Here is a 23,980-nt window from a genome sequence, read left to right on the forward strand (position 1 = left end):
AGATCATCTGTTTATTTCATTTTATGTCCTAGGTATAAAATGGGTATCTAGGATATAAAATGGGCATCTAGGATATATCCTCTGGATCTTGGTTCCCTGTCTAGGGATTGAACCCTTGTCCTCTACAGTGGAAGCGTAGAGTCTTAACCACTGGACCACCAGGGACAGCCATTTTAAACAGAAAAATAAAACAACTTGTAACTGAAACTTCTTTCTTCAGCTCTGAAAGACGGCTGCTTTTTATGATTTTGACTTTTAGCCACTTTGGAGATGTAAAAACTGCATTTATATTGTTTTAACAAACATAGGAAAGGAGTTATGTATATGTGTTTGTGTGCTTAGAATTTCCCCTTGAAACTAGCATTTTTGTTTCATTTAAAACCAGAAAAAGAACTAGGAAAAAAAAGAGACCCAAGTATATTAAAACTTTCATTGAGTTTTATCTTGGTTCTTTTTAAACACTGGGCAGTTAAATCAGTGTCCGTTCTTTGCTACTCATTTGCCACTTTTAATATCAGATCTCTGCATGTTCCATCTTTACCTATAAAATAAACTTAGTCAACCTTTCTCCCCTCCTTATCATTTTAGCATCTCATCCCTCCATAAAAGGAAATAGTAAAATAAGTGAATGAAAATTTTATTTTGTCCCTTTAGAAATTATTTCCAATATGGCATACCACACTGGTGGTTCTGTCATTGACTTATAGTTGTGAGTTCTAATAAGCAAACAGTAAATTTTGGTTCAGTAAGAATCTCCTTGCTTCAAGGATGTTAAAGAATGAAATAACAATCCTGGCAAAGTGCTTTAAGTTACACATACACACACACACACACACACACACATTAGAGACAAAAGACTTTTGTGTGTGTGTGTGCTTAGTCGTGTCTGACTCTTTGTGACCCTGTGGACTGTGGCCTGCCAGGCTCTTCTGTCCATGGAATTTTCTAGGCAAAAATATGGGAGTGGGTTGCCATTTCCTTCTCCAGGGGATATTGCCTACCCATTGCATCTCTGCACTGGCAGGCAGATTCTTTACCCCTAGCACCACTTGGGACATCACTTCATATGTATACATAATGTGTTTTCCATTATCAAATAAGATGAAGTGACAGAATCACCTGTAATTCCATGGCCTTTCAGTTCAGTTCAGTCACTCGGTCATATCCGACTCTTTGCGACCCCATGACTGCTGCACGCCAGGCTTCCTTGTCCGTCACCAACTCCCGAAGCTTGCCCAAACTCATGTTCATCAAGTCAGTGATGCCGTCCAACCATTTCATCCTCTGTTGTCCCCTTTTCCTCCTGCCTTCAGTCTTTCCCAGCATCAGGGTCTTTTCCAATGAGTCAGTTCTTTGCATCAGGTGGTCCAAGTATTGTAGTTTCAGCTTCAGCATCAGTCCTTCCAATGAATATTCAGGACTGATTTCCTTCAGGATTGACCAGTTTGATCTCCTTGCAGTCCAAGGGACTCTAAAGAGTCTTTTCCAACACCATAGTTCAAAAGCATCAATTCTTCAGCACTCAGCTTTCTTTATAGTCCAACTCTCACATCCATACATGACTACTGGAAAAACCATAGCTTTGACTAGACGGACCTTTGTCAGCAAAGTAATATCTCTGCTTTTTAATATGCTGTCTAGGTTGGTCATAACTTTTCTTCCAAGGAGCAAGCATCTTTGAATTTCATGGCTGCAAATACCATCTGCAGTGATTTTGGAGCCCAAGAAAAGAAAGTCCATCACTATTTCCATTGTTTCCTCATCTATTTGCCATGAAGTGATGGGACCAGATGCCATGATCTTTGTTTTTTGAATGTTGAGTTTTAAGCCAACTTTTTCACTCTCCTCTTTCCCTTTCATCAAGAGGCTGTTTATTCCATCCTTAACAATATCATGTTAAGTCCATAACAATATGTGTTAACACATAACATCATGTTTGCGTGCACACACACATAGAAACAGTATCATGTTAAGTCCATAATAATAACAATACCATGACCTTCATTCAGTCCTTAACAATATCCTCATATAGATCTGAAAGTTAGGCTGGAGTTTTTTGTACCCGTGGAAGATAATTTAATGAAAGCCAAGTCTGTGCCAGTAGTGCTGGCCTGCTTTGGAGATGACCAGGGTTTGGCTGTTTTCAATAACTAGCTGTGCTTTATACTGCATGTAGTATGATTGTCTAATATTTTTAAGGATCAGTCATCCCAGAGTGAATAAAACTTGTCTGTGCCTTCTCGTTTATTGTTGTTTCATTGGTAGACACACAAGTCATATCTGACTCTGTGACCCCATGGACTGTAGCCTACCAGGCTCCTTTGTCCATGGGATTTTCCAGGCGAGAATACTGGAGTGGGTTGCCATTTCCTTCTCCAGGGCATCTTCTTCACCCAGGGATTGAACCTGTGTCTCCTGCAGGAAATCCCTTCTCATTTATAAATCTGCAGTATTTCTTCCTAGAGATTCGTTGAGCTCATTTCAAACTTATGACTGTTGTGATTTCTTGGGTCCAGTGACAAAATTTAAGTTTTGATTTTATGTACCTATCTTTTGTAATTGTTAGTTTTGTGTTTGGATATATATTCAGTGTGGAATTAGATAAGCTAAAATAAACTATTCATGAAGTAAAGTTCCTTATGCATTTTCATGTTGTTGTTTTTTTTTTTTCTTTTCAGTGATAGAAAACGGGCTAGAGAATTTATAGACTCCGATTTTTCAGAAAGGTGAGTAAAAGTTTTAAGTAATTTGTTCAAGAGATTCTGCTGCATAGAGAGGGGCTTAGCACCCAGACTCTTAAGTAATGACATGTTTTTCTTCATATAACTTTAAGTTCGTTAAGTTTCAGCTGTTATTTCATTCCAGTGTTCTGCTTCACTCATCATTGCATAAATGGATTATGTTTATGTAGTTTCAAAGGATACCATTCTGTGGGTAGATTGGCTCTTGCCAGTATGCTGTTTAGTGCACTCCCTCCTTTGGGGAGATGAAGTGTTCTGCTAAAGTGACTATTCTTGATTACCTCAAAATACACAAACTTTAAAAACAAGTTTTACTGAAATCATTTAAAGATGATAGGAAATCCTCACTTCTTTTTTTTTTTTTAACCTTCCTGCTCTATTGAGATATAATTAACATATAGCCCTGTATAAGTTTAAGGTAATACAGCACAATAATTTGATTTGTTAATACATACATCATGAAGCAGTTATCACAGTAAGTTTAGTGAACCATCTCATATAGATATAAAATAAAAGAAATAAGTAAAAATTTTTCTTGTGACAGGAACTCTTAGGATTGACTCTCTTAACTTTCGTATATAACATACAGGTGGCACAGTTGGTAAAGAACCCACCTGCCAGTGCAGGAGACACACGAAATGAGGGTTTGACCCCTGGGTCAGGAAGATCCCCTGGAGGAAGAAATGGCCTCCCACTCCAATACTCATACCTGGAAAATCCCATGGATTGAAGAACCTGGTGGGCTACAGTCCATGGGATCACTAAGAGCTGGACACAACTCAGTGCACACGCACACACACACATATAAAATACAGTAGTGTTAATTTACCATGTTGTACATTACATCTCCTTTCTTAAATAATACAAGTGTAGTATAATCTTTCCTTAGACTGTTAGGACAATGATTCTCAGTTCTAGGTGTGCAGCAGAATCGCCTATGGTCTATTGAATAACTTATAATTGCTTACTAAATCAGAAACTCCAGGAATGAAAACTTATCACTTTGGGATCATTATTTGAACTCAGTATTTCACCCAAGTCACTATACTAAGTATCATATTAATGTCACATTATACTAAGATAAAACATAATCTCAGAGGCTATTTAGATAAAAACCTTGCCAGCAACACTTTCTAGATTGATTCTGAGTTTTTTTAATTGCTTTTTTTCAATGAAATTTTAGTATCCTTTCTCCTGTTAGGTCACCTGCTTTCAACACAGTTTTGTCTTTTCCAGTTTCTAGTTGCTACCTCTGATTTGCTGTACACTGAGAAACTACTTGGCCAGAGGGGTTAGAATCCCATCTAAAGTAAAAGTGAATGGGCCCCAAGGGAAGACCTTGAGGCTGTATTAAAAAATGTTTGTTTTCTTGCATGACACCAGTTCTGCTTTAGTTTCTTGGTGACCTTTGTTGTTGTTCTCAGATCTTAACTGTTTTAAACAGATAAAATCATATCTGAGAAGCTGCTGTGAGATGGTGTTTTCTCTCTAATGGGGATTCATTTTTCCAGCTCATACTGTTTTTTCTTCATGTTTATCCTGGGAAAGGGCAGCAGTACAACTTTTTAACCATGTATTTGGCAGTGTTTAAGGCCTTAAAATGGAACTGTTCACTTGTTATGATTGAGATCACCTGTGTATGCAAATAATACAAAAAAGCAAGATTCTTTTTATTCTTCATAAGAGAGTAAACTCTAAAGATAGCATATAGAAGTGCCAGATTAGGTTTGTTGGGACAGCCATTGACTTGACTTTGCTTGTCTGCATTTGCTGCATTGGCCTTTTTTCCTCGTGCTTTCTTTTACTCTCCTTTTATTCTTTAATATAACTTTTCTGTATTGAATCCCATCCCCCTCCCTAACGAAACCACCAAAATGACTACATGCGGTTTTCTTCTTGTGTTGTTGTTCTTGCACGCGTTCTTTTCCTCAGATTGCCGTGTTTTTCCATAATGCTGTAAAAAGGTTGGGTTCCCTCTTCCCCAGTGCTAAGGTTCAAAAAGCCAGCTCTCAACCACAAACTAATCTTCTTCACTTCTTCATTGTCTCTATAGTGATTTAATATCTCCATAGTGATGAAATATAGTAAGTGTTTTTGTTAGTGTTCCTTGGGGACGTAGATGTATATATATATATAATACACATGCATACTCCCGCATAGATATATACTATATAAGGTTTTTATCCTCATCTTACCACTTGACAGTACAACTTGAAGTATGTTTTACACAGCTCTTCCTTTGTCGAGTTCCTTTGCAAGACCAAGTCACTTTCTGAATAAATTTTGTTGGTGGGTAAAGGATCCATTGAGGGATTCTCGTTAGTTTTTTCTTTGTGTTCTGATCCACCGAACTTCTTTGCAAAGAGGTTGTGGAAATTGCTTTGAAAGCCCCCTTTCTGGTCTCGCCTGGAGTTTTGATCCTGAAAGATGTTTGTTCCCTTTTGTCTTTCTTCCTTTGGACAGTCTGGTGGTGTCTTGCAAATGCATCTCTTTCAAATGGGAAGTGTCCTGTTTGGGAGTTCCCTTGGGGGAAGAAAGGTCCTGGGTGTTTGACAGGCAGCGGCAATAGCCTCCATGTGTTTTCCTTTCTTCCTGTCTTAAAGGAATAGGATTTGGCACAGTGGTGTTTTTCTCCTACTTTGTGCTCATGTACTCTTAATATATATATTTTATCCTGTTGGAATATAGTTAAAACTTTTATTTACAATAAACTAATATAATTTAAACTAAAATAAGCTAATAATAAAAATCAACATAATTAATATCTGTACTGCTTTGACGATGTTTATGAAGTTGTCTGTTTATTCAACAAGTGTTTTGAATATCTGCTAAGTGTTGGTAAGTTCTAGGCATGGATGAGAATAATAAGATAGATAAGTCTCTGTCCTTAAAGAGCTTATATTTGGGGAGGGGGTGCAATAAAGAAGTAAGATAACTAGATTGTGATAGGTGGTATGCAAAAAACTAAGAAGGATGATTTGTAGATAATTGGAAGGATGATGGCTACCTTAGAAAGACCTCTCTAAGGGGTGATGTTTGAATACAAGGAAGACAGGCTGGTTCCTTGGGGAGCTTGGGATCCTAGGCACAGGGAATGGCAGATGCAGAGCTCTTAAGTGAGGAACTAGGTTGTGATACTAAGGGAAGCACAGTGGCTTGGAGATCATGAGCAAGTCGAAGAGACATATGAGATGAGAATGGAGAGCTAGATACAGGTCAGAGTATGAAAGGCCTTGTAGGTCATGGTAGAGAATTTGGTTTTTATTCTAAACAGGATTTTAAGCAGGGAAGTAATGTGATCTGATTTATACTGACTGCTGAGAGGGATCTGGACTCTAAGGAGTTAAGAGCAAAAGTGGAGAAATCAGTTAGAAGGCAGGAGGCAGTGACCTGACAGTGGAGATGGGAAAAAAATGGGTAAATTTTGGGATTTGGAAACAGAATTTATTGATGGATTGAATGAAGGAAAGAAAAAAATAAAGGATGACTTGATTTTTTGCAGTAAGAGCTGGGTGAATACTGGTGCCATTAGCATTTACTGTAGTTAGAAATAGGTTTGGGGAGGAATTGAGTTTTGTTCTGGACACATGAAGTTTGGGAGGTTTTTCAGTTTTCTATGTGATGTATCAATAGTATCAGTTAGTGTATCAGTGGTATCCTCAGCTTGGATGAAGCCAGCCCAGGCCTGGATGACATAATGCAAGGAGGAAAAAGAGTGAAGATCTGTAAATAATAAACATTTCTTTCTTGTTTCCCCTCTCCCTCACACAGTGGATATAAATACACAGGAAAATGGGATTTGGGTTGGATTTTTTTCCCCTAAATTATGTTACTAAATTACTTTGCTGATTTAAATATTCTGGTTAACTTACTTTAATTAGAAAGGAAGTTTTACTGTATATTGTATATAATTTCTTGTTTAAATGGGATACATTTATTAGTTTACACCTGGAATATGCTGTTATACTACAGATTTTAGTTTTATATTACTTTTGTAAATAAATATAAATTATTGTGGCAAAATATAAAAAGATAGTGATTGTTGATTCTAGTTAAGTACCTGGAAAGATAAATACTCTTGGAAACAGTTCTTTTAAATACTTCAAATGAAATGTGAATATGAAATTATGAATACCTCAAATAAAATAAAATATAACTTGCTTTTCAAACTGTGCTATATCAGTAGTTTTATTTTCTTAAATATTAAAAACATTTTTAATTTGGTAATTTGGTTTTATTTGGCAAGGAATGCTTCCTACTGGTTCTTTTTTTTTTTTTTTAAGAGACTAATAGAGATGATAGTGTTTACAGCCTGTGACCAAATTTTCATGTTATTTGGAAAGAGGGTTTGGGTGGTTCAAAGAACTCAGGTCTGAGGAAATGTGTAAACTCTACTTTTTAAGATTTTGAGGGAATTCCCTGGTGGCCCAGCAGTTAGGGCTGTGTACTCTCACTGTCAAGGGCCCGGGTGTGATCTTTGGTTGGGAAACTAAAATCTCAAAAGCTGTACAGCACAGCCAAAAATCAATAAATAAAATTGGCCCACTTAAAAAAAAAACATTTAGATAGAGAGCTTCCAGTTTGAGATGATGGATTGAATAACTATTTTTAATCTTCAACTCGTAAGATCCTGTTGAAATTTTTTGTGTATTAAAAAAAAAAGGAAATCTCTTAAATTGCCATAAAACATGATAGAGATGTAGGGTTCTCCAAGGATTAGGAGATGAAGGCTGGTGTGATTATAAAGATGACAAGTGAAAGTGGAGAAACCCATGTCCCAAAATACCCATGGGAGAAGTCAGATTGGGAGACGGAAGCTGTTTTCTCTTGCACTGACATGGTGAGGTCCTAGGCCCAGAGTTGAGAGGTATAAAAAGTGAGAATAAATTGGCGAGGGAAGGACTGAGGGCAATGAATGACGCCTATCCAAGGAGCACCTGGGCCAGTGGGACCTTCTCAACCCTCCAGGTGGCCTGTATCTACCACCCCGTCTCCACACATAGAAATTACATGTCGTGGCATGAATTATACTTCCTTCCTTTGTATTGCCTTCCTTCCTTTTTATATACAGTATATCATTGTATGGATATATCACATTTTTCCTGTATTTGTTCATTAATGATGGACATTTGAGTTGTTTCTCCATTTTGACTTCCCTGGTGGCTCAGGTGATAAAAGCATCTGCCTACAATGCAGGAGACCCGGGTTCAATCCCTGGGTCGGGAAGATCCCCTGGAGAAGGACACGGCAACCCACTCCAGTACTCTTGCCTGGGACATCCCATGGACGGAGGAGCCTGGTAGGCTACAGTCCATGGGGTCACAAAGAGGGGGACACAACTGAGCGACTTCACTTTCACTTTCTATTTTGGCTGTTATAAATGCTGCTGTGAACACTTGTGAACAAATCAGTTCTCATTTCTCTTGGATATATACCTAGGAATAAAATTACCCATGGCAATTCTTTCTTTAGCTTTTTGAGTAACTGTCAGTTACTATTTTCTAGAGTGGCTATACCATTTTACATTCCCACCAACAAAGGTTATAATGTCTCCAGCTCCTTACCAACACTTCCTATTCATCTCTTTTTATTTTAGCCATCTTTGTGAATGTGAAGTGGATCTCATTTTGGTTTTAATTTGCAGTTCCTAGTGGTTGATGATGTTAAGCATTTTTTCAAGTGTTTATTGGCTGTTTGTATATCTTTTTATTTTCCTAGTCCAAATATTTTATGAATAATTTCTGGCAGTTTCTAACCACTGGAGTATATTGCACAATAAACCACATCACATTTTCCAGGAAGAAAAAAAAAACACTAAATTTGAATAGTAATGACATCACCCACTGAATTAGGACAATTATAATTTGCTTCAAATATTTCTTTGTGGGAAGGGACACCACACTTTCACTCAGTTAAGAGAAATATTTTTAGTCTGGAGGTCTTTTGTGGGTTTTTGTTTTTTAAAATCGTGCCATGAATTCATAGGGAGTGGATCTAGCAGCTCCAGCTCCCTCCCGTTGGTTTTCATAAAGTGTGCCTTTCTGGATGGAGCAGGCTGGTGCGTCAGTTGATCCCAAGTACCTTTTTCTTTGACATTTTTCTTTTTCTCATCATTTTCCTTCACATGTTTCTGGACGCTCTCTCGGCTTTTAGAGTGCTTAATTTGCTCCATGTGTACAGTCATTCTTTGGGCAGGCATATTGCCCTTAACTTGTTAGTTTGTTTACAACAACGCCAACAACATGCTGGATGACATTGTAGACTCTCCCAGTGTTGCCATGGTAGCGTTTATGGGGAGCTGCTCTGTGAACAGTGCCCATTCCTTTGATGTCTACAATGTCATGTTTCTTGTAGAGTCTCATGTTTGTGGCCGAAGGAACAACTCCATGTTTTCTAAAAAGCCTAGAGAACATAGAGCAGGTGCCTTTCATCTTTCCTTTTATGTCGATCATTTTGACAAATTGCTAGAAGATGGCATTCCAGCTTAAAGGAAGGCGAAATATCTTCTTTGAAGAACTCTATTGAGATCTTTTGGTTTGTTGGTGGTGGTGCTGGTTTTGTTACTGAGTCATAAGAATTCTTTATGGGTTATAGATACAAGACCGTTGTCAGATACATGGTTTGCAAAAAAAATTCTCCTGATCTCTGGATTGATTTTTCACCTACAGGAAGCACAGAACTTTAAAAATTTGACTGTGTTTATCTTGTTCATATTTTTTTGTGGTACTTATGTTTTTGGTATCATATCTTACTTTAAGAATTGCCAAATCCCAAGATCACAAAGACTTACGCCAATATTTTCTTTTAACAGTTTTATGGGTTTTGCTCTTACATTTAGATCTTTGACCCATTTTGAGTTAATTTTTGTAGCATGTGACATTTGAAAGTTTATTTGTTTAATATAACCCAGAAGCATAAAGAAGATCTGTGAAAATGTAGACATTTATTTTTATAACATTTTTTCAACCATTTAAATTTTTAAAATAAGCCTGGTTTTAAGTTTATTATTTTAAATTATTAGCTAAATTTAAAAAGTATACTCTTGTTCTTAACCCTCATTTTATGATGGGAAATCAAGCATTCCTGAACTATTTTTGTCAAGAAAAGGCACACCTTCTCTGAATGTGGTAGCAGTAATAGTAAGCCAAATGTGACAATGAAAGTAATTTAAAGAATGAAGAACAAGAAGGTTTGTTTTGCTCAGAAGCATGATCCCTTGAATATTGAGTTTGGTTTTTTGGAAATAATTAATTACAAAATGCTGAAACCTCAGCATCTTATTTTATAGATACATAAAAGCCATCAACCCTTAAACATAAAAGACAACAAAACATAAATTCAAAACCAAAACAACAAAAAACCACTGAGAAAATAAATTAATAAATTCAAAACATACAAGCAAAGAAAAAAACACTGAGAAAATACATTACTGTTTGTCTATCACCACTATCCATCTCCAGAACTTTTCCACCATCTCCTACTAGAAACCCATACCTATTAAGCAATATCTCTTCACTCTCTCCTCTTTCGGTCTCTGGTAACCATAGTTTTACTTTCTGTCTCCATAAATTTGACAATTCTAGGTAGTTCATATAAAAGAAATCATACGATATTTACCCTTTGTGTCTGGCTTATTTCACTTACCATGTCTTCAGGGTTTATTAATATTGTAACATCTATCAGAATTTCATTTTTCTAAAAGCTGAATAGTATTCTATTCTGTGCATATACTACATTTTCTGTTTATTCATTCATCTGTTGATGGACACTTAGATTTTCACCATTTGACTATTGTGAATGTTGCTGGTATGAGTGTGGGTGTACAAACATCTGTTTGAGTCCCTACTTGAAATTTCTTTGGATACACACCCTGAAGTGGAATTGCTGGATCATATGGTAATTATAGGCTTTGTTTTTGTGGAACCACCATAGTATTTTCTGTAGTGACTGCACCACTTTACTTTCCCACCAGGAGTGCATGAAGGGTCCAATTTTTCCATGTCCTCCCAATGCTTATTGGCTGGGGTTTTTTTGTTTGTTTTGTTTAATTAAAGTCATCCTAATGTGTGTGAATGATATCTCATTGTGGTTTTGTTCTGCATTTCCTTAATCAGTGATATTGAACATCTTTTCGTGTACTTATTGGCCATTTGTATATCTTCTTGGAAGAATTGTCTACTCAAGTCTTTTGTCCATTTTGAGTTGAGTTGTTTTTTGTTGTTGTTAAGTTCTTCATCTAGCCTTTAACTTTTAAAGTTCTTGTACTGGAGACATTGTACACTTAAAAAGTGGTTTACAGATTTGGTTGTAGGACCAAGTCCCCTATCTGGGTACTGCAGGTATTAGCTATTCTAAATTCTGTTGAATTTGATGTAAATGTTGGTTTTGGCATGATGATCCACCAGCCTTCCAAAGATGAGGCTTCATTTCTTGGTTCAACCACTGTTGAGTTGTATCCTTTGGTTTTGTATTGCTTATGAAACTTCATTTAGTATGATAATCTGTAGGTCCATCCATGTTGATGCAGATGTCATCATTTCATTCTTTTTTATGTCTAGTTATATTCTGTGAGAGATTATGAGAGCTTGAACTAGGGTCATGGGAAGAGAGAGAAGACTTGAATTCAAAAGCTCTTTAAGACAAGACTTAGATTACATTTGATAGAATTTGATTAGATAGAAAGGAGGATTAGGATGAATCTGTTGTTTCTGTTTCAGGCAATTGGATGAATGCTATCACTCATCTAGATGAGAACTGCAGTAGGATCAGGAGTTATGTATTGGCATGTTGAGTTCCCTGTTGTATTTTTAATATGGTATTGTGATGTATAAGGACCCCTACCTAGGATCACATTAATATTTCCAGTTCAAATCTTATTAAACTTCTTCTCTATTATATCTCAATTTTTTTTTCCATATCAAGAATCCTGATTTTTAAGGACATTGAGGATGAAAAGGACGATAGAATTAGTGTATATGGTAATTACTCATTGACTTTATCCCATATTACATGCTTAATAGTCCCAAATAATAATAATAATAATGTAACCTAATGTGATTGTGCATACTAAGTTGCTTCAGTCGTGGACATGACTCTTTGCAACGGTATAGGCAGTAGCCTGCCAGGCTCCTCTGTCCATGGGATTCTCCAGGTAAGAGTACTGGAGTGGGTTGCCATGTCCTCCTCCAAAGTATCTTCCTGATTTTCAGGGTATCTTCCTGACTAGGGTTGGAACCCTCATTTCTTAAGTTTCCTGGATTGGCAGACAGGTGCTTTACCAGCACCACCTGTGAAGCACTGAAAACATTAAAAAATTTTCTGTATATGTTCTCTCCATTCTTTTCTCATTTTTCTAATAATCATAGATAATAGTCCTACAGTGTTGAAGCATACACCTATTTATACCCTATACTGTATGCCTCTTAGCTCTCACTTAATCTTAACATCTGCAGTTAACTATACCTAAATCTCTCACAAGACCTTTATGTCAGTGTTTCTCTAATCATTTTGACTGAGTCAGTTTTGCTGAATATAAAAATTCTTGGCTCATACTTCATTTCAGTTTTTTAAATGTCTTAATTTTCTTCTAGTGTAACAGCTTGCTGTTGGAAAATCTGATATTCTTTTTTTTTTTCTAAATGTCTAAATAATTTTTTTTCTTCGAAATCCAGCAATTTTACTAGAATCTTTTGGTCTTCGTCATTCTGGGTTGATACAGTCTCCTTTCTTCTTTTATTTCATAAACATTTTCTTGACTTAACAGCACTTGGTATTTATTCTGTTCCCTTGCCTTGATTTTCTTCTTCAGAAACTCTTATTGTCCATATATTCTTTGCCTACCTTCAGTGTTTTTCATTTGCTCTTGAATATCAATTGTGGGAGTCCCATAGGCTAGATTGTTGCAACCTCCTCAGTCTTTATTTCGGCCTTCTGCACTCAGCTGGTATTGAAAAGGGCAAAACTTCTCATTTCAACTGCTGCTCTCAAATTGGCCTGTTCTTTCTAGCAAATTCTTATTAGTTCCATTAAATTGCCGCTCCATTGAGTATTTTTCTACCAACACAGGCACTACTGTGTAAGCCTTTGGCCCAGTTTGTAATCTGGGGTTGGTTGAAGATACCTTGTCAGCTAGTTTTGTTGTAAATGTTGTCAAGGGCTTCAGGTTTTGCTGTTTACTTGCTCTGTTTTTGTATGGGGATTTGGAGAGTTTGAGAACTATGCTGCTGTTGCTGTCTTTCCACGCTCTCCTATAATTGGGGGTGTGTATGTGTGTGTTTACAGTCTATATGAATCAGAATTTAAATAAATTGTTAAGTCTTTTATAATCTGTAGATTTTCCCTCTGTATTTTTCTCACTTTTTCCCTTCCAAATTATTAGTTGAAGAAACCATGTTATATGTCCTGAAGAAAAATTCCAAAGATTTTGCTTATCGCATCTTTTTTTAAATTAATTGATGGATTGATTTTTGCCTGATGCTGGGCTTCAGTAGTTGCAGCTCACAGGCTCAGTAGGTAAGGCACATGGGGCCAGCCACTCTGAGGCATGTGGGATCTTCCCTTACCAGAGACAGAACCCACGCCCCCTGCATTGGCAGGCAGACTCTCAACCCCTGGACCACTAGGGAAGTCCCATAGCATCTCTTTAGTATAGTGTAACATGTTCTTCTGTCTTCAGTGTTTCCTTTGAACTGGTAGGTGGATCTTGTGTCTTGATCATATTCAGGTTCCATGATAGGCTGTACACTTGAAAAACAAACAACTGAATGGGCCAGGTCAAGGAAAACAGATAATACAGGACCAGAAGCACTGAAGTGAGAAACTCCAGTTGCAAAGTTGACGTTGAAAAACAGGCAAATCCATAGAAACAGAAAGTAAAACAGGGGTTGCCAAGGGCTTGAGGACAGGGGCGTGAGGAGTGACTGCTCATGGGGACAGAATTTCTTTTTAAGGTGGAGAAATTAGGTTGTGGTGATGGTTGCGTAACTCTTGAACAAAACCACTGAATTTTATACTTGAAAAGAAGAAGTTTGTGGTGTGTGAATTGTGTTTCAATAAAGCTGTTACCTTGAAAAAGGAAGTTATATTTGAAAAGGAAGAGAGGGTTGCCTAATTTCTGGGACTGATAAGAAGAACTGGGTGCTGGTGCTGATAGGTTTATAAATGGCCTCTCCCACTGGCTGTAGACTTACGTATTATTCTACTGTCTGCTGAATATACCCATTTGGATATTCTATAGGCATGTCAAACTCAACCTCATCCCTGCCCGATAGAATGTAATACAAGCCACATGTGAGCTTTAATTTTCCAGCATTCAGTTTAAAAAGTAAACTGGAATAGGTGAGACTGGTGTTACATCTTTTATTTAATCTAGTATATCTAAAGTAATATATTTCAATATGCAATTAATATAAAAATTATACCTTCATCTCTCATGTAGGTCTTTGAAATTACCTTGATCCAGACGTCCCATTTCAGGTGTTTGATAGCCACAAGTAGAATATGCCCAGAGTATTAGACAATGCAAGTGAAAAGGTTTAAAATGAAATTCATGAATTCGTTCCAAATTCCTCGATCTCAGTAAATGACCCCCTCCTTTTAAGAATTACTGTCCTGTTTCCCTCTTCCTTACCATCCACAGCAGTCACTTAGTTCTACTGATTTTTATCTTTAACATTTTTGCAAATCTATCTCTTCTTATCCAGTCCTACCAGTTGCTCGAACTCCAGGACTCAGCATTGCTTGCTTGGACTATTACAGTAACCTGTCAATGGGTCTTCCTGTTTCTGCTTCTGGCCTCCATAAATTACTCTGCAGCCAGAATCTCTGCCTCACTGAAAATTTCAGCATGCCACTCCACCCCTCAATACCATTGAGTGGTTAACAGTATTTTCAGTAGTAGTCTGTGACCCACAGTGAGTACACAGAGAGGATTCTTTGGGAATGCAGGGAAAGAAAATAGATATCTTCCCTTACTCTTTTCAAAAGTATATTTAGCATCTATTTCTTAATGGACATAACACAGTAGAACGTGTAAATAACTTATAAATGAATGTAATTATACTGTTGGAATATGATGAAGTCTAGGTTCCTCTGCACAGCAGACTCCCCGTTTCCCCTTTCCCTCCAACCTCTGCTTTTGGAAGCTTGACTATTTCAAATATTTTATGTAAGTGGAATCATACAACATTTGTCCTTCAGTGACTGGTTTATTTCACTTATCATGATGTCCTCCATTGTCAGATATGGCAGAATTTTTTTTTTTAAGGCTGAATAATATTTTGTTGTGTATATGTAAATATGTCTATATGTCTATGTGAATATATCTGTATACACATACTACATTTTCTTTATCCATTCATCCATCTATGGATATTTGAGTTTTCCTTGTCTTGGTTAGTATGAATAAAGCAGCAGTGAACATGACAGACACCTCTCTGGCATCCTGATTTCATTTCTTTTTTTTTTTTTTCTCACGTCAGACGGGTAACGTGCCGGTGTCGTAACAAGGTTTGCAGGGAGGCACATGTCACACAACAGCGTGAACACCCAATCATCACGCTCATGAACTACAAAAGGATCATGATTTCATTTCTTTTGGATATACCCAGAAATGAGATTACTGGATTATATGGTAGTTCCATTTTTAATTTTTTGAGGAACCTCCATATTTTTTTCCATAGCAGTTATACCATGTTACGTTCAGTTATACCATGTTACGTTCCCACCAACAGTGTACAAGGGTTCTAATTTCTGTATACCCTCACCAACACTTGCGGTCCTTTTTTAAAAATAAATAGTCATCCTAACAGGTGTGGGGATAGTGTCATTGTGGCTTTGATTTGTATTTCTCTTATGAGTAGTGATGTTGAACACCATTTCATATAACTGCTGGTCATTTGTATGTTTTCTTTGAAGAAATGTCTATTCATGTCCTTTGCCGGTTTTTTGTGTTACATGTTTTACTATTGAGTTGTAGGGGTTTCTTAGATATTTCAGATATTAACCACGTATCACATAAAGGGTTTGCAAATATTTTATCCCTTTCCATAGAGTGCCTTTTCTTTCTGTGGATTGTTTTCATTGATTCTTACTCCAGGAATCTTCCTCCTTTAGGTTAGACTAGATACCCCTCTTACCAATTCCCATAAAACATTGCGAAAAACTCTGACTTGGCACTTGCCTTATTATAGTGGAATTATCATTATATATTAGTTTTGCCTCTCTTTCAGCCTTAGGACTCACTGAGGGAAAGGATTTTGCATCAATTACTGTTTTTGTACTTCCAGCCCCTAATACACACAGTTCCTAGCATATAATTGGTACTCAGGTATTTGTAGGACTAAACTGACCTCTGAAATTTTAATGATTGAATTATCAAAGGTAAAGCCTAGGCATTAACTTAGGATAACTGAAGATGTAGGTCCATTACTAACACCAGTGACTTCTTTTTTAAAAAAAATTTATTTATTTATTTTAATTGGAGGCTAATTACTTTACAGTATTGTAGTGGTTTTTGCCATACATTGACATGAATCAGCCATGGGTGTACATGTGTTCTCCATCCTGAACCCCCCTCCCACCTCCCTCCCCACCCAACACCATTGACTTCTGATTGAAAATTGAGTAGATAACAGAACTCTAGAATAGTGGTACTTTTAATTTGAGGTGGGGGGAAAAAAAGCTATAGCATACGTAGAATGCAAAAAATAAGTATTAGAAATATAAACTCTACATGGGCAGAGTTTTTGTCTGCTGTTTACACAAGTCTTCTCCCAGTGTTCATAGAACAGCATCTGACACTTAACAGTAAGTAACTGATCAGTAAATATTTAGGCAACAAATGAGTGAGCATAAAAAGGCACTCTTGCTGCACACTTTATTAGGCTTTTAAGGTAAAAATAAAGTTTAAAACATTTCCTTATCTCTAATTCAATGTAAAATTGAGCACTGGCAACAAAAAATCAAATTCCTGTCTTCTCACATTAGCTTATAGTTTTATAAAGGAAGTCTCTAGTAAGTATAATGGAGTATAATTTTATTTTCTCTTTTAGCAAACGAAGCAAAAAAGGAGATAAAAATGGAAAAGGCTTGAGACATTTTTCAATGAAAGTGTGTGAAAAAGTTCAGCGGAAAGGTACAACATCATATAATGAAGTAGCTGATGAGCTGGTGTCCGAGTTCACCAATTCAAATAACCATTTGGCAGCTGATTCGGTAGGTAGATCATGCCCTTGATGTTGACTGTGCAAGTGATGTAGCGGTGTACCTCTCTGGATTGTCTGTGTCAAATTGAGGACTCAGACAAGCTAGGGAATCCTCGATTTTGCCTTTACCTGAGGGTTTCATATTATCTGTTGGGGAATTCTGTTGTTTTGATTTTTTTGTTGTTTTGTTTTGAAAAGGATTCTTATTTATTTAAACATAAAGGTGAACAAGTATTTTTAAAGTATCTTTGGGGGTTATTGAAGAAACATACTTTTTAAAAAGTATACTTTTTATTTTTGAATGACTTTATATACCTCTGAATCTTTCAGTGTTTTTAGTCAGTAAGAAAATTTTCTTATTTTTAATTGAAAAAATACTATATAAACATGTTTATAGAAATTCATTTGTACCAAAGACTGTATAATAAAAAAGTCTTCTCTTCTACCACAGACTCTAATCTGACTCCGCAAGGCACTGTTCACTATTACCAGATTCTTGAGTATCATTCCAGAAATTCTTTATGCACCTATATAATAAAATTTGTTATTTTAAGCATTAAATATGGTTGTGCTTTGCATGCTTCATTCTTAATTTTATTTTCTTAGTAATATATCTAGAGCCTCATTTTTAGCACATAAAAATCATTCTCATTTTTTTTTAATGGAGATAAATTTACATTCAGGGAGGGAAATGTACATGTCTTAAGTGTACAATTAAACTGTTAAATTATTTTTTAATTTATTGTGGCTAATTTACATACAATAAGATGTATTCAAGTGCAAAGTTCAGTGAGTTTTGCCACTTGTATGCACCTGTGAAGCCACCACCATGATCAGGACACAAAATGTTTCCATCATTCCCAAAGGCTCTTCCTGCCTTTTGTAATCCATCCCTCCCTCGCCCTCTAGCCCTAGTCAGCTGCTGATATACTTTTTATAAATCAGTTTGCATTTTACTTAAATGTAGTCATAATTTATGTATTCCAGAACAATATTAAATAATAGTAGTAACTCTAGTCATATTGAATCTTCACTTCTTAACGTTAGTGGAAATATTTATAGTTTTGCAGCCTTAATTGTGATAAAGGTTTTAAGATGATAGTAACCATAACTTGATTTTTTTCTTAATGAACATTTCTTTTTTCTTAATTAAAAAAAATCAGAAATGGAGTTGAATTTAATCAATTCTGTCAGAAAGATAGCTTCCTGACATTTTAGCATTTTTACAGTGGTATTCATGAATGAAACTGGTGGGGTCATTTACTTTTGCTTTTATAATCTTTGCAGTTTTTTTAAATAACTTTTTTCCCTTTATTCTGCAGTTCAGTAGCTCAGATGGTAAAGAATCTGCCTGCAATGCAGGAGACACAGATTTGATCCCTGGAGAAGGGACTGGCAACCCACTCCAGTAGTCTTGCCTGGAGAATTACATAAACAGAGGAGCCTAGTGGGCTACAGTCCATGGGTTCACAAAGAGTTGGACATAACTGAGCAACTGATGCTTTCACATTCACATATGATATTCCCAAACACAACACTTGGTTTTTTCTTCTGACCCTGTTATTCTTTCAGTGTCTATGTCACGTAGATATTTCTCCCAATAGCATAGTTTGACCCTTATCCAGTGGGTACACATAGGCCCTCATAGATCCTGGCTCTCCAGCATTGGGACCTTGGTGCTCCCTTCTGACCGCACCCTTGTCTTTCTGTGCTGGGACTCTGCCTCCTTGGTCCTGTTGCCCTTGAGGTGTCCTTAGGCCAGGAATGTCAAACATGTTATGTGTCAACCTGAGTAAATACAGGAGCTACTTGGACCTTAGGGTTGAGGATAAGGAGGCAGACTGTGCCTGGGTTCTATTACAAAGATTTCTGTGCTTGATTAGTGATGTCTGCTGTGGCAACACCCACTAGACACATGTCTGGAATGAAGATGTTGGGAGAAGAGGCCGTGAGCTGGCCAGGTTCAGAAAGGGACAAACTGCATGTTCTGTCTTTGCCTTAGGTGGTTGTGCTGATTCCCAGGCTGCATTGTCTCATTGGCCAGGTGGCTGGGGAGGCAGGCTGAAGGCCATGAAGCTTCAAATGGCTTCCCCCGGGCCTGGAGGGAAGAGCATAAGCCCCAAGCTAGCAGGAGCCTGGCAGGGCAGCCCATGCAGGGCCCCCCAGGGGTCTACATGCTGCGGGCCATCCTGGCATTGGCTCCTTATCCTCTGGAGTCAGGTTCATCCAGGCAGAGCCAGCTGGCCGGCTTCAACAAGTTAGGTGCAACTCAGAGGTGAAAACACGTTTCCATATACACAGAAATAACCTTAATCTCTGGATAAACTCTCAAAAATTCCCAGTCCAGACTAAAATGGTTTATTGCCTGTGTGCTACTGAGAAATCAAAACAGCGTATTCGTCTGACTTTAATGAAATACCACAATGAAGGCATGCTGCTTTGGAAAGCGCTGCCTCAGGAGAAGATACAGGGTGTGTGTAAAAGAATGTTTCCCAGAAAATACCAAGGGCACCAAACATGACCCCAGTTCCCTTCCACGCCCCTCCATGCCCCAGGCAGGGGCGCTGCTTCCCCTCTGGGCGTGTCACGGTGCTCAGTGAGTGTGTCCAGGTGCCTCTTAAGCCCTCTGCTTTTGGCTTGTGAGTTTTGGATGCTTTCTTCAGGATCCTCTCCGTTTGCCATTTCTACTGCATCTCCTCGAAGGCCAACTGGGCCGAGGTACCCTTGTCCCAGGCCACACTGCTTCTTGTTCTTTTTATTTTTTGGCCACACCCTGTGGCATGTGGGAGCTTACCTTCCTGACAAGGGTTTGAACCTGCACCCTTTGCATTAGAAGTTCAGAGTCTTAATCACTGGACCACCAGGGAGGTCCCTCCTCCTTGTCCTTTATACTCATTCCCATCGCTTCCTCAAGTTTTGCCTTGTCTTTGTCCTGTTTCTTCTGCTTGGTCACGCCAAGCTCTGCAATGCCTTTTAGACTCAAGAGCCCACTTTTGACCTGCTTGCCAGCCTCCATGGCACCTGTTTGCAATCAGTACCATCTTTGCAGTTTTGATAAGTAGTGTCATGCTGGCTTTATAAAATGAGTTTAGAGGTCTTTGCTTTCTCTTTCACTTTATTCCATCACAGATTTAATGGCATGGGATGTCTAGTTTTGTTCCCTGCGATCTGATGGAAATCACCTGAGATACTCTGTGGTGATTTGGTGGGGGGTTTAGATAGCTTTCTCCATTTCTTATTTGATAATCCATCTGTTTATAATTGCTTTCTCCCTTAGAGTCAGTTTGGTGTTTTTTTGCATTCTTAGAACATTCTCCATTTCATCCATGTTTTCCAAATTATTCGCAATTATATTTCCCCCAAAAAACCATCTCTTGGATTTGTTTGTATGGACCTCCAGTTCTGAAGTTAATTTCTGTTTTTATCTGTATTTAATATTCTGTTCTCTTTCCTGCAGTTACTTTTATTATTTCTCTACCTTGAAGACTGTGGTGTATGCTTTATTTACTTTTATTTTCTTTGTTTAGTATTGGAAGTCTTTATGGCTGTTATTTTCCTCTTGTACACTACCCATACCTCCATTGATTCTGGTATGTTACTCTTTATTCTGTAACTTTGGCTTAAGAATTGCATTGAAAAGTTTCTTGTAGTTCCAGGTGACATTTTACTTACTGTCATGAATTTTGACTTATTACCTGTGATCAGAAATTTTTGAGCCAAACTGTTGCCTTTAGCGGGGGGATTGCTTTGAGATTTTTCTTGTGAGCCATTATATGGTGATTTGTGTTTAATTTCCCTGGGCGCTTGAAAGTATATGGCATTCTGAATCTGAGTGAGAGAGTTCTCTGAATGGTCTAGCAGACCCTGTGTGACCTGGCCCTCTACTATCTCTCATCTCCTACCATGTACCCCCTCAGTTACTACACACAGCCACACGTGTTCTTTGCTGGGGATTTCCATATAGTTTCTCTTCTCCATCTAGTTTTCACTCAGATGTCACTAAAGTGAAGCATTTCTTCTTAGCACTTTTCAATATCTAACACACATTTTTAATAACCACGCCCCCATCCCCACTCCTGAATATAAGCAAGGATTTTTTTTTTTTCTGTTGATTCACTACTTTCTTTGTCTCATAATTTGGAGGCTCTGTAGTCTGTAGTTCTTTAAAGTTATTTCTGTTATAACTTAAGTATTTTGTAATTTCAGTATTGCATTTCTTGAGTTATCAGCTGTGGACTATGATTGATTATGGAGGAAAAAATAAATCCATATGCCTGTTGTATTCCCATCTCCCATCTTTCCCCTCTACCACAGAATTCAGTTGAATATATTAGTGGCAGTTGTTAGAAGAATATTATAATTATAGTTGTTTTTATGACTTTGACTATATTGTGCTAAAAATTATTGCCTAGTTCATCTGTTTTGAATAGTTCATCTGCTTTGAATTCATATTCCTTCCAGTATCAAAGAAGAGGAAATCGGGTACTTCCCTGGTGGTCCAGTGGCTAAGACTCCTCTCTTCCAATGCAGGGGGGCCCTGGTTCAATCCCTGGTCAGGGAACTAGATCTCACATGCTCCAACTAAGCGTTCGCATGTTGTGACTAAAGATCCCACTTGCCGCAACTTACAGATCCCTCATTTTGCAACCAAGACCCAGTGCAGCCAAAAAATACTTTGAAAAAACAAAAGCACGAACTATTTTCTAAAAAAAAGAGGAGGAAATCAGCAGACTTGCTGTTGCCTCCTAACATCTGTTGTTATTTTGTCATTATTTCTACAGCATTGGGATTTCTAATATTTACATTCAGTTCTATAACTTAAAATTTCCCTTTTATATAAGTTTACTTCTGTATTTAAGTGGATTCAGTGTTGTCCACCATCTTTTATCATCATGGCATTTGATTGGTTTGATTCAGTTCTTACGAACTGCCTGTCCACCAAAAGATAAGGGGCTTTCCCACAGTGTAAGTTAACATAGTTTCTGTTATTATCAAGTCTTGCTACCAAAAAAGAAATCAGCTGAACTACACAGTGTGCCTAGTGGTCTAAGTGATTACATTTTGGAGCAGGTTCACCATTTTCATTGTGCACAACAGTCTGAGATCAGCACTCGTGCGTGGACCACATTTTGAGAAGCACTGCTAACTAGAACTTAAAGCATACATCCTTGACTTTTCAAAGTCTGACATCCTCAGAGACACTGCAAGATCTTCACCCACTTTAACTCCATTACCCCTTTCTCCTATATATACTATTACTGTCCTGTATATTAGTTCTTTTTATATTCTAGACTCCCCAAGACATTATACTTTATACAGTGAGTATTAATTGAGATTTACCTTTTGAGTTGGTCTTCATGTCATCCTACATCATCTCCAAGTTCCTATCTTAGATTCTTTAGATTCTTTTCCTTTTATTTAGAAGAGGCCCTTTCGCATCATTTAATTTAGATCTGTTAGGAACATAACCCTTATTTTTAAGATTGTTTTATGTTTTAGATTGTTTTAAAGTATCTTTATTTCATCTTTACTTTTTGTTTTATCTTTACTTTTGAAGGATACTTTCACTGGGTATAGAATTCTTTCAGAACTTTGAAGATATTTATGAAATTATTATTAAATATTTTAATACCTGTGACTATATCATGACCTTTAAAGTTTATCACTCAATAAACATATTTCTTTTAGCAGGCTTATGATCAGAAGAACATTAGGCGAAGAGTTTATGATGCTTTAAATGTGCTGATGGCAATGAACATAATTTCAAAGGAAAAAAAAGAAATCAAGTGGATTGGCCTGCCTACCAATTCTGCTCAGGAATGTCAAAACCTGGAGGTAAGGGAAGAAAATCTGTTTACAGATAGTACTTTGCTTTATTTTACATCGGGGACGTTTTAATTTCGAAATACAGGCACATAGTGTTAAAATATTCATAGCTATTTACTCATGCATAATATGCCTTTTTTCTTTAAAGTCTCTCCTAGGCAGAATTTCAGAACTGGAAGGTGATTTTGAGAGGTCTAGTCTGACTGATGTCCTGATGAAACATGAAATGAAATGACTTGATTTTTTTTTTCTCTCTTTTTTTTTTGGAGAACATCTTTGTTTTATTCTAATTTAATTCCGAGCACTTTACTAATAAATTTTCATTGACTCATGTACTGGAAATGATCTTCTTTGATGAAATACTTGCTGTATAGATCTGAAAGAATGGATTCAAGTTGGCTGTTTATTTCTTGTATTTGAACTTTTACCTTCAACTCTAGAATTAGTGGCAGGAGAATGGTATGGAATTTCCTTTAAATCTTTATCAGAATGGGTAGAATGTTCAGCTTATAAGAATTTGGGGATGATGTGTGCAGAAGCATGTTTTATTCTTTGAACTTCAGTCATTATACAAAATCTTCCCTAAATGAGTGTGTGCCCTGACATATTATTTGTAAATTGATTTAACATAATTTTACTGTCATATCCAAAAGGCTGATTACAGGTTTAGATGTGACTATGATTGAGTTCATGTTTTTCTTAGTCCCCTTCTTCCCCTAGCAAATCAAAAAATTTTGGTATTAATATACTTGTGGATGGAGGGAGAAAACCTGGCAGTCATCAGAAGTTACAGAATAATGTCATTCATGTGCTGCAGTAGAAATGTCCTTTTTTCTCCTCCCAGTAGAGTAAAATTTGAGGGTTATTTTAATTACTGGTAATATTAAGCTGGTATCAAAGCCTAGGTTAGCAAAAATCTCTTTAACATCACCCGTGTGCTTAAATGAAGGATTATATGAGATTCTGACCCCCAGCAGCTTTCATTCTAATTGAGGAGAGCAGAAATGTAAAAGGACTTAACCAGAATTGTGATGACTCCTATGAAAGAAGTATGTACAGATTCTCTGGAGAAGGGGCATAAGGGAGGGAGCGGGGGTGCTTTACCAAGAGAAAAAAAAATCCCTGTGCTCAGTTGTGAGGGAGGAGTTTGCCAAGTGGTTTAGGGCAGGGAGGCAGAGACACTGCCCAGGCTGAGGCAGGTTGAAGAAG

General features: G+C 37.2%; 1 protein-coding gene, 1 non-coding gene and 1 pseudogene across 52 annotated transcripts in view; 1 reads left to right on the forward strand and 2 right to left on the reverse strand.

The window, feature by feature from the left end:
* Positions 1-23,980, forward strand: part of TFDP2 (transcription factor Dp-2) — a 180,950-nt gene that overhangs the window by 141,778 nt on the left and 15,192 nt on the right. For 26 of the 50 annotated variants that reach the window (XM_081569581.1, XM_081569586.1, XM_081569625.1 and 23 more), the window contains 3 exons: positions 2,679-2,726; positions 16,793-16,955; positions 22,637-22,780. In XM_081569581.1, the coding sequence (XP_081425707.1) occupies positions 2,679-2,726; positions 16,793-16,955; positions 22,637-22,780 (355 nt within the window). Of the gene's footprint in view, positions 1-2,678; positions 2,727-9,059; positions 9,162-16,792; positions 16,956-22,633; positions 22,781-23,980 lie in introns of those variants that run through there. The other 24 variants (XM_081569580.1, XM_081569585.1, XM_081569587.1 and 21 more) reach the window with 2 other exon arrangements.
* LOC145540074 (small nucleolar RNA U13) lies at positions 15,215-15,319 on the reverse strand. The gene has a single exon (XR_014078201.1). It is a non-coding gene; the product is annotated as a small nucleolar RNA U13 (small nucleolar RNA).
* On the reverse strand, positions 18,588-20,397 carry LOC145538256 (protein FAM32A pseudogene; annotated as a pseudogene). The gene is made up of 3 exons (XR_014076740.1): positions 19,807-20,397; positions 19,468-19,690; positions 18,588-18,697 (listed from the first exon to the last, which is right to left on the reverse strand). The product of XR_014076740.1 is annotated as a protein FAM32A pseudogene (transcript).

This window comes from Giraffa tippelskirchi, chromosome 2 (genome assembly GCF_054371585.1).
Source record: "Giraffa tippelskirchi isolate mGirTip1 chromosome 2, T2T-mGirTip1v1.2.pri, whole genome shotgun sequence".
Lineage (NCBI taxonomy): Eukaryota > Metazoa > Chordata > Mammalia > Artiodactyla > Giraffidae > Giraffa > Giraffa tippelskirchi.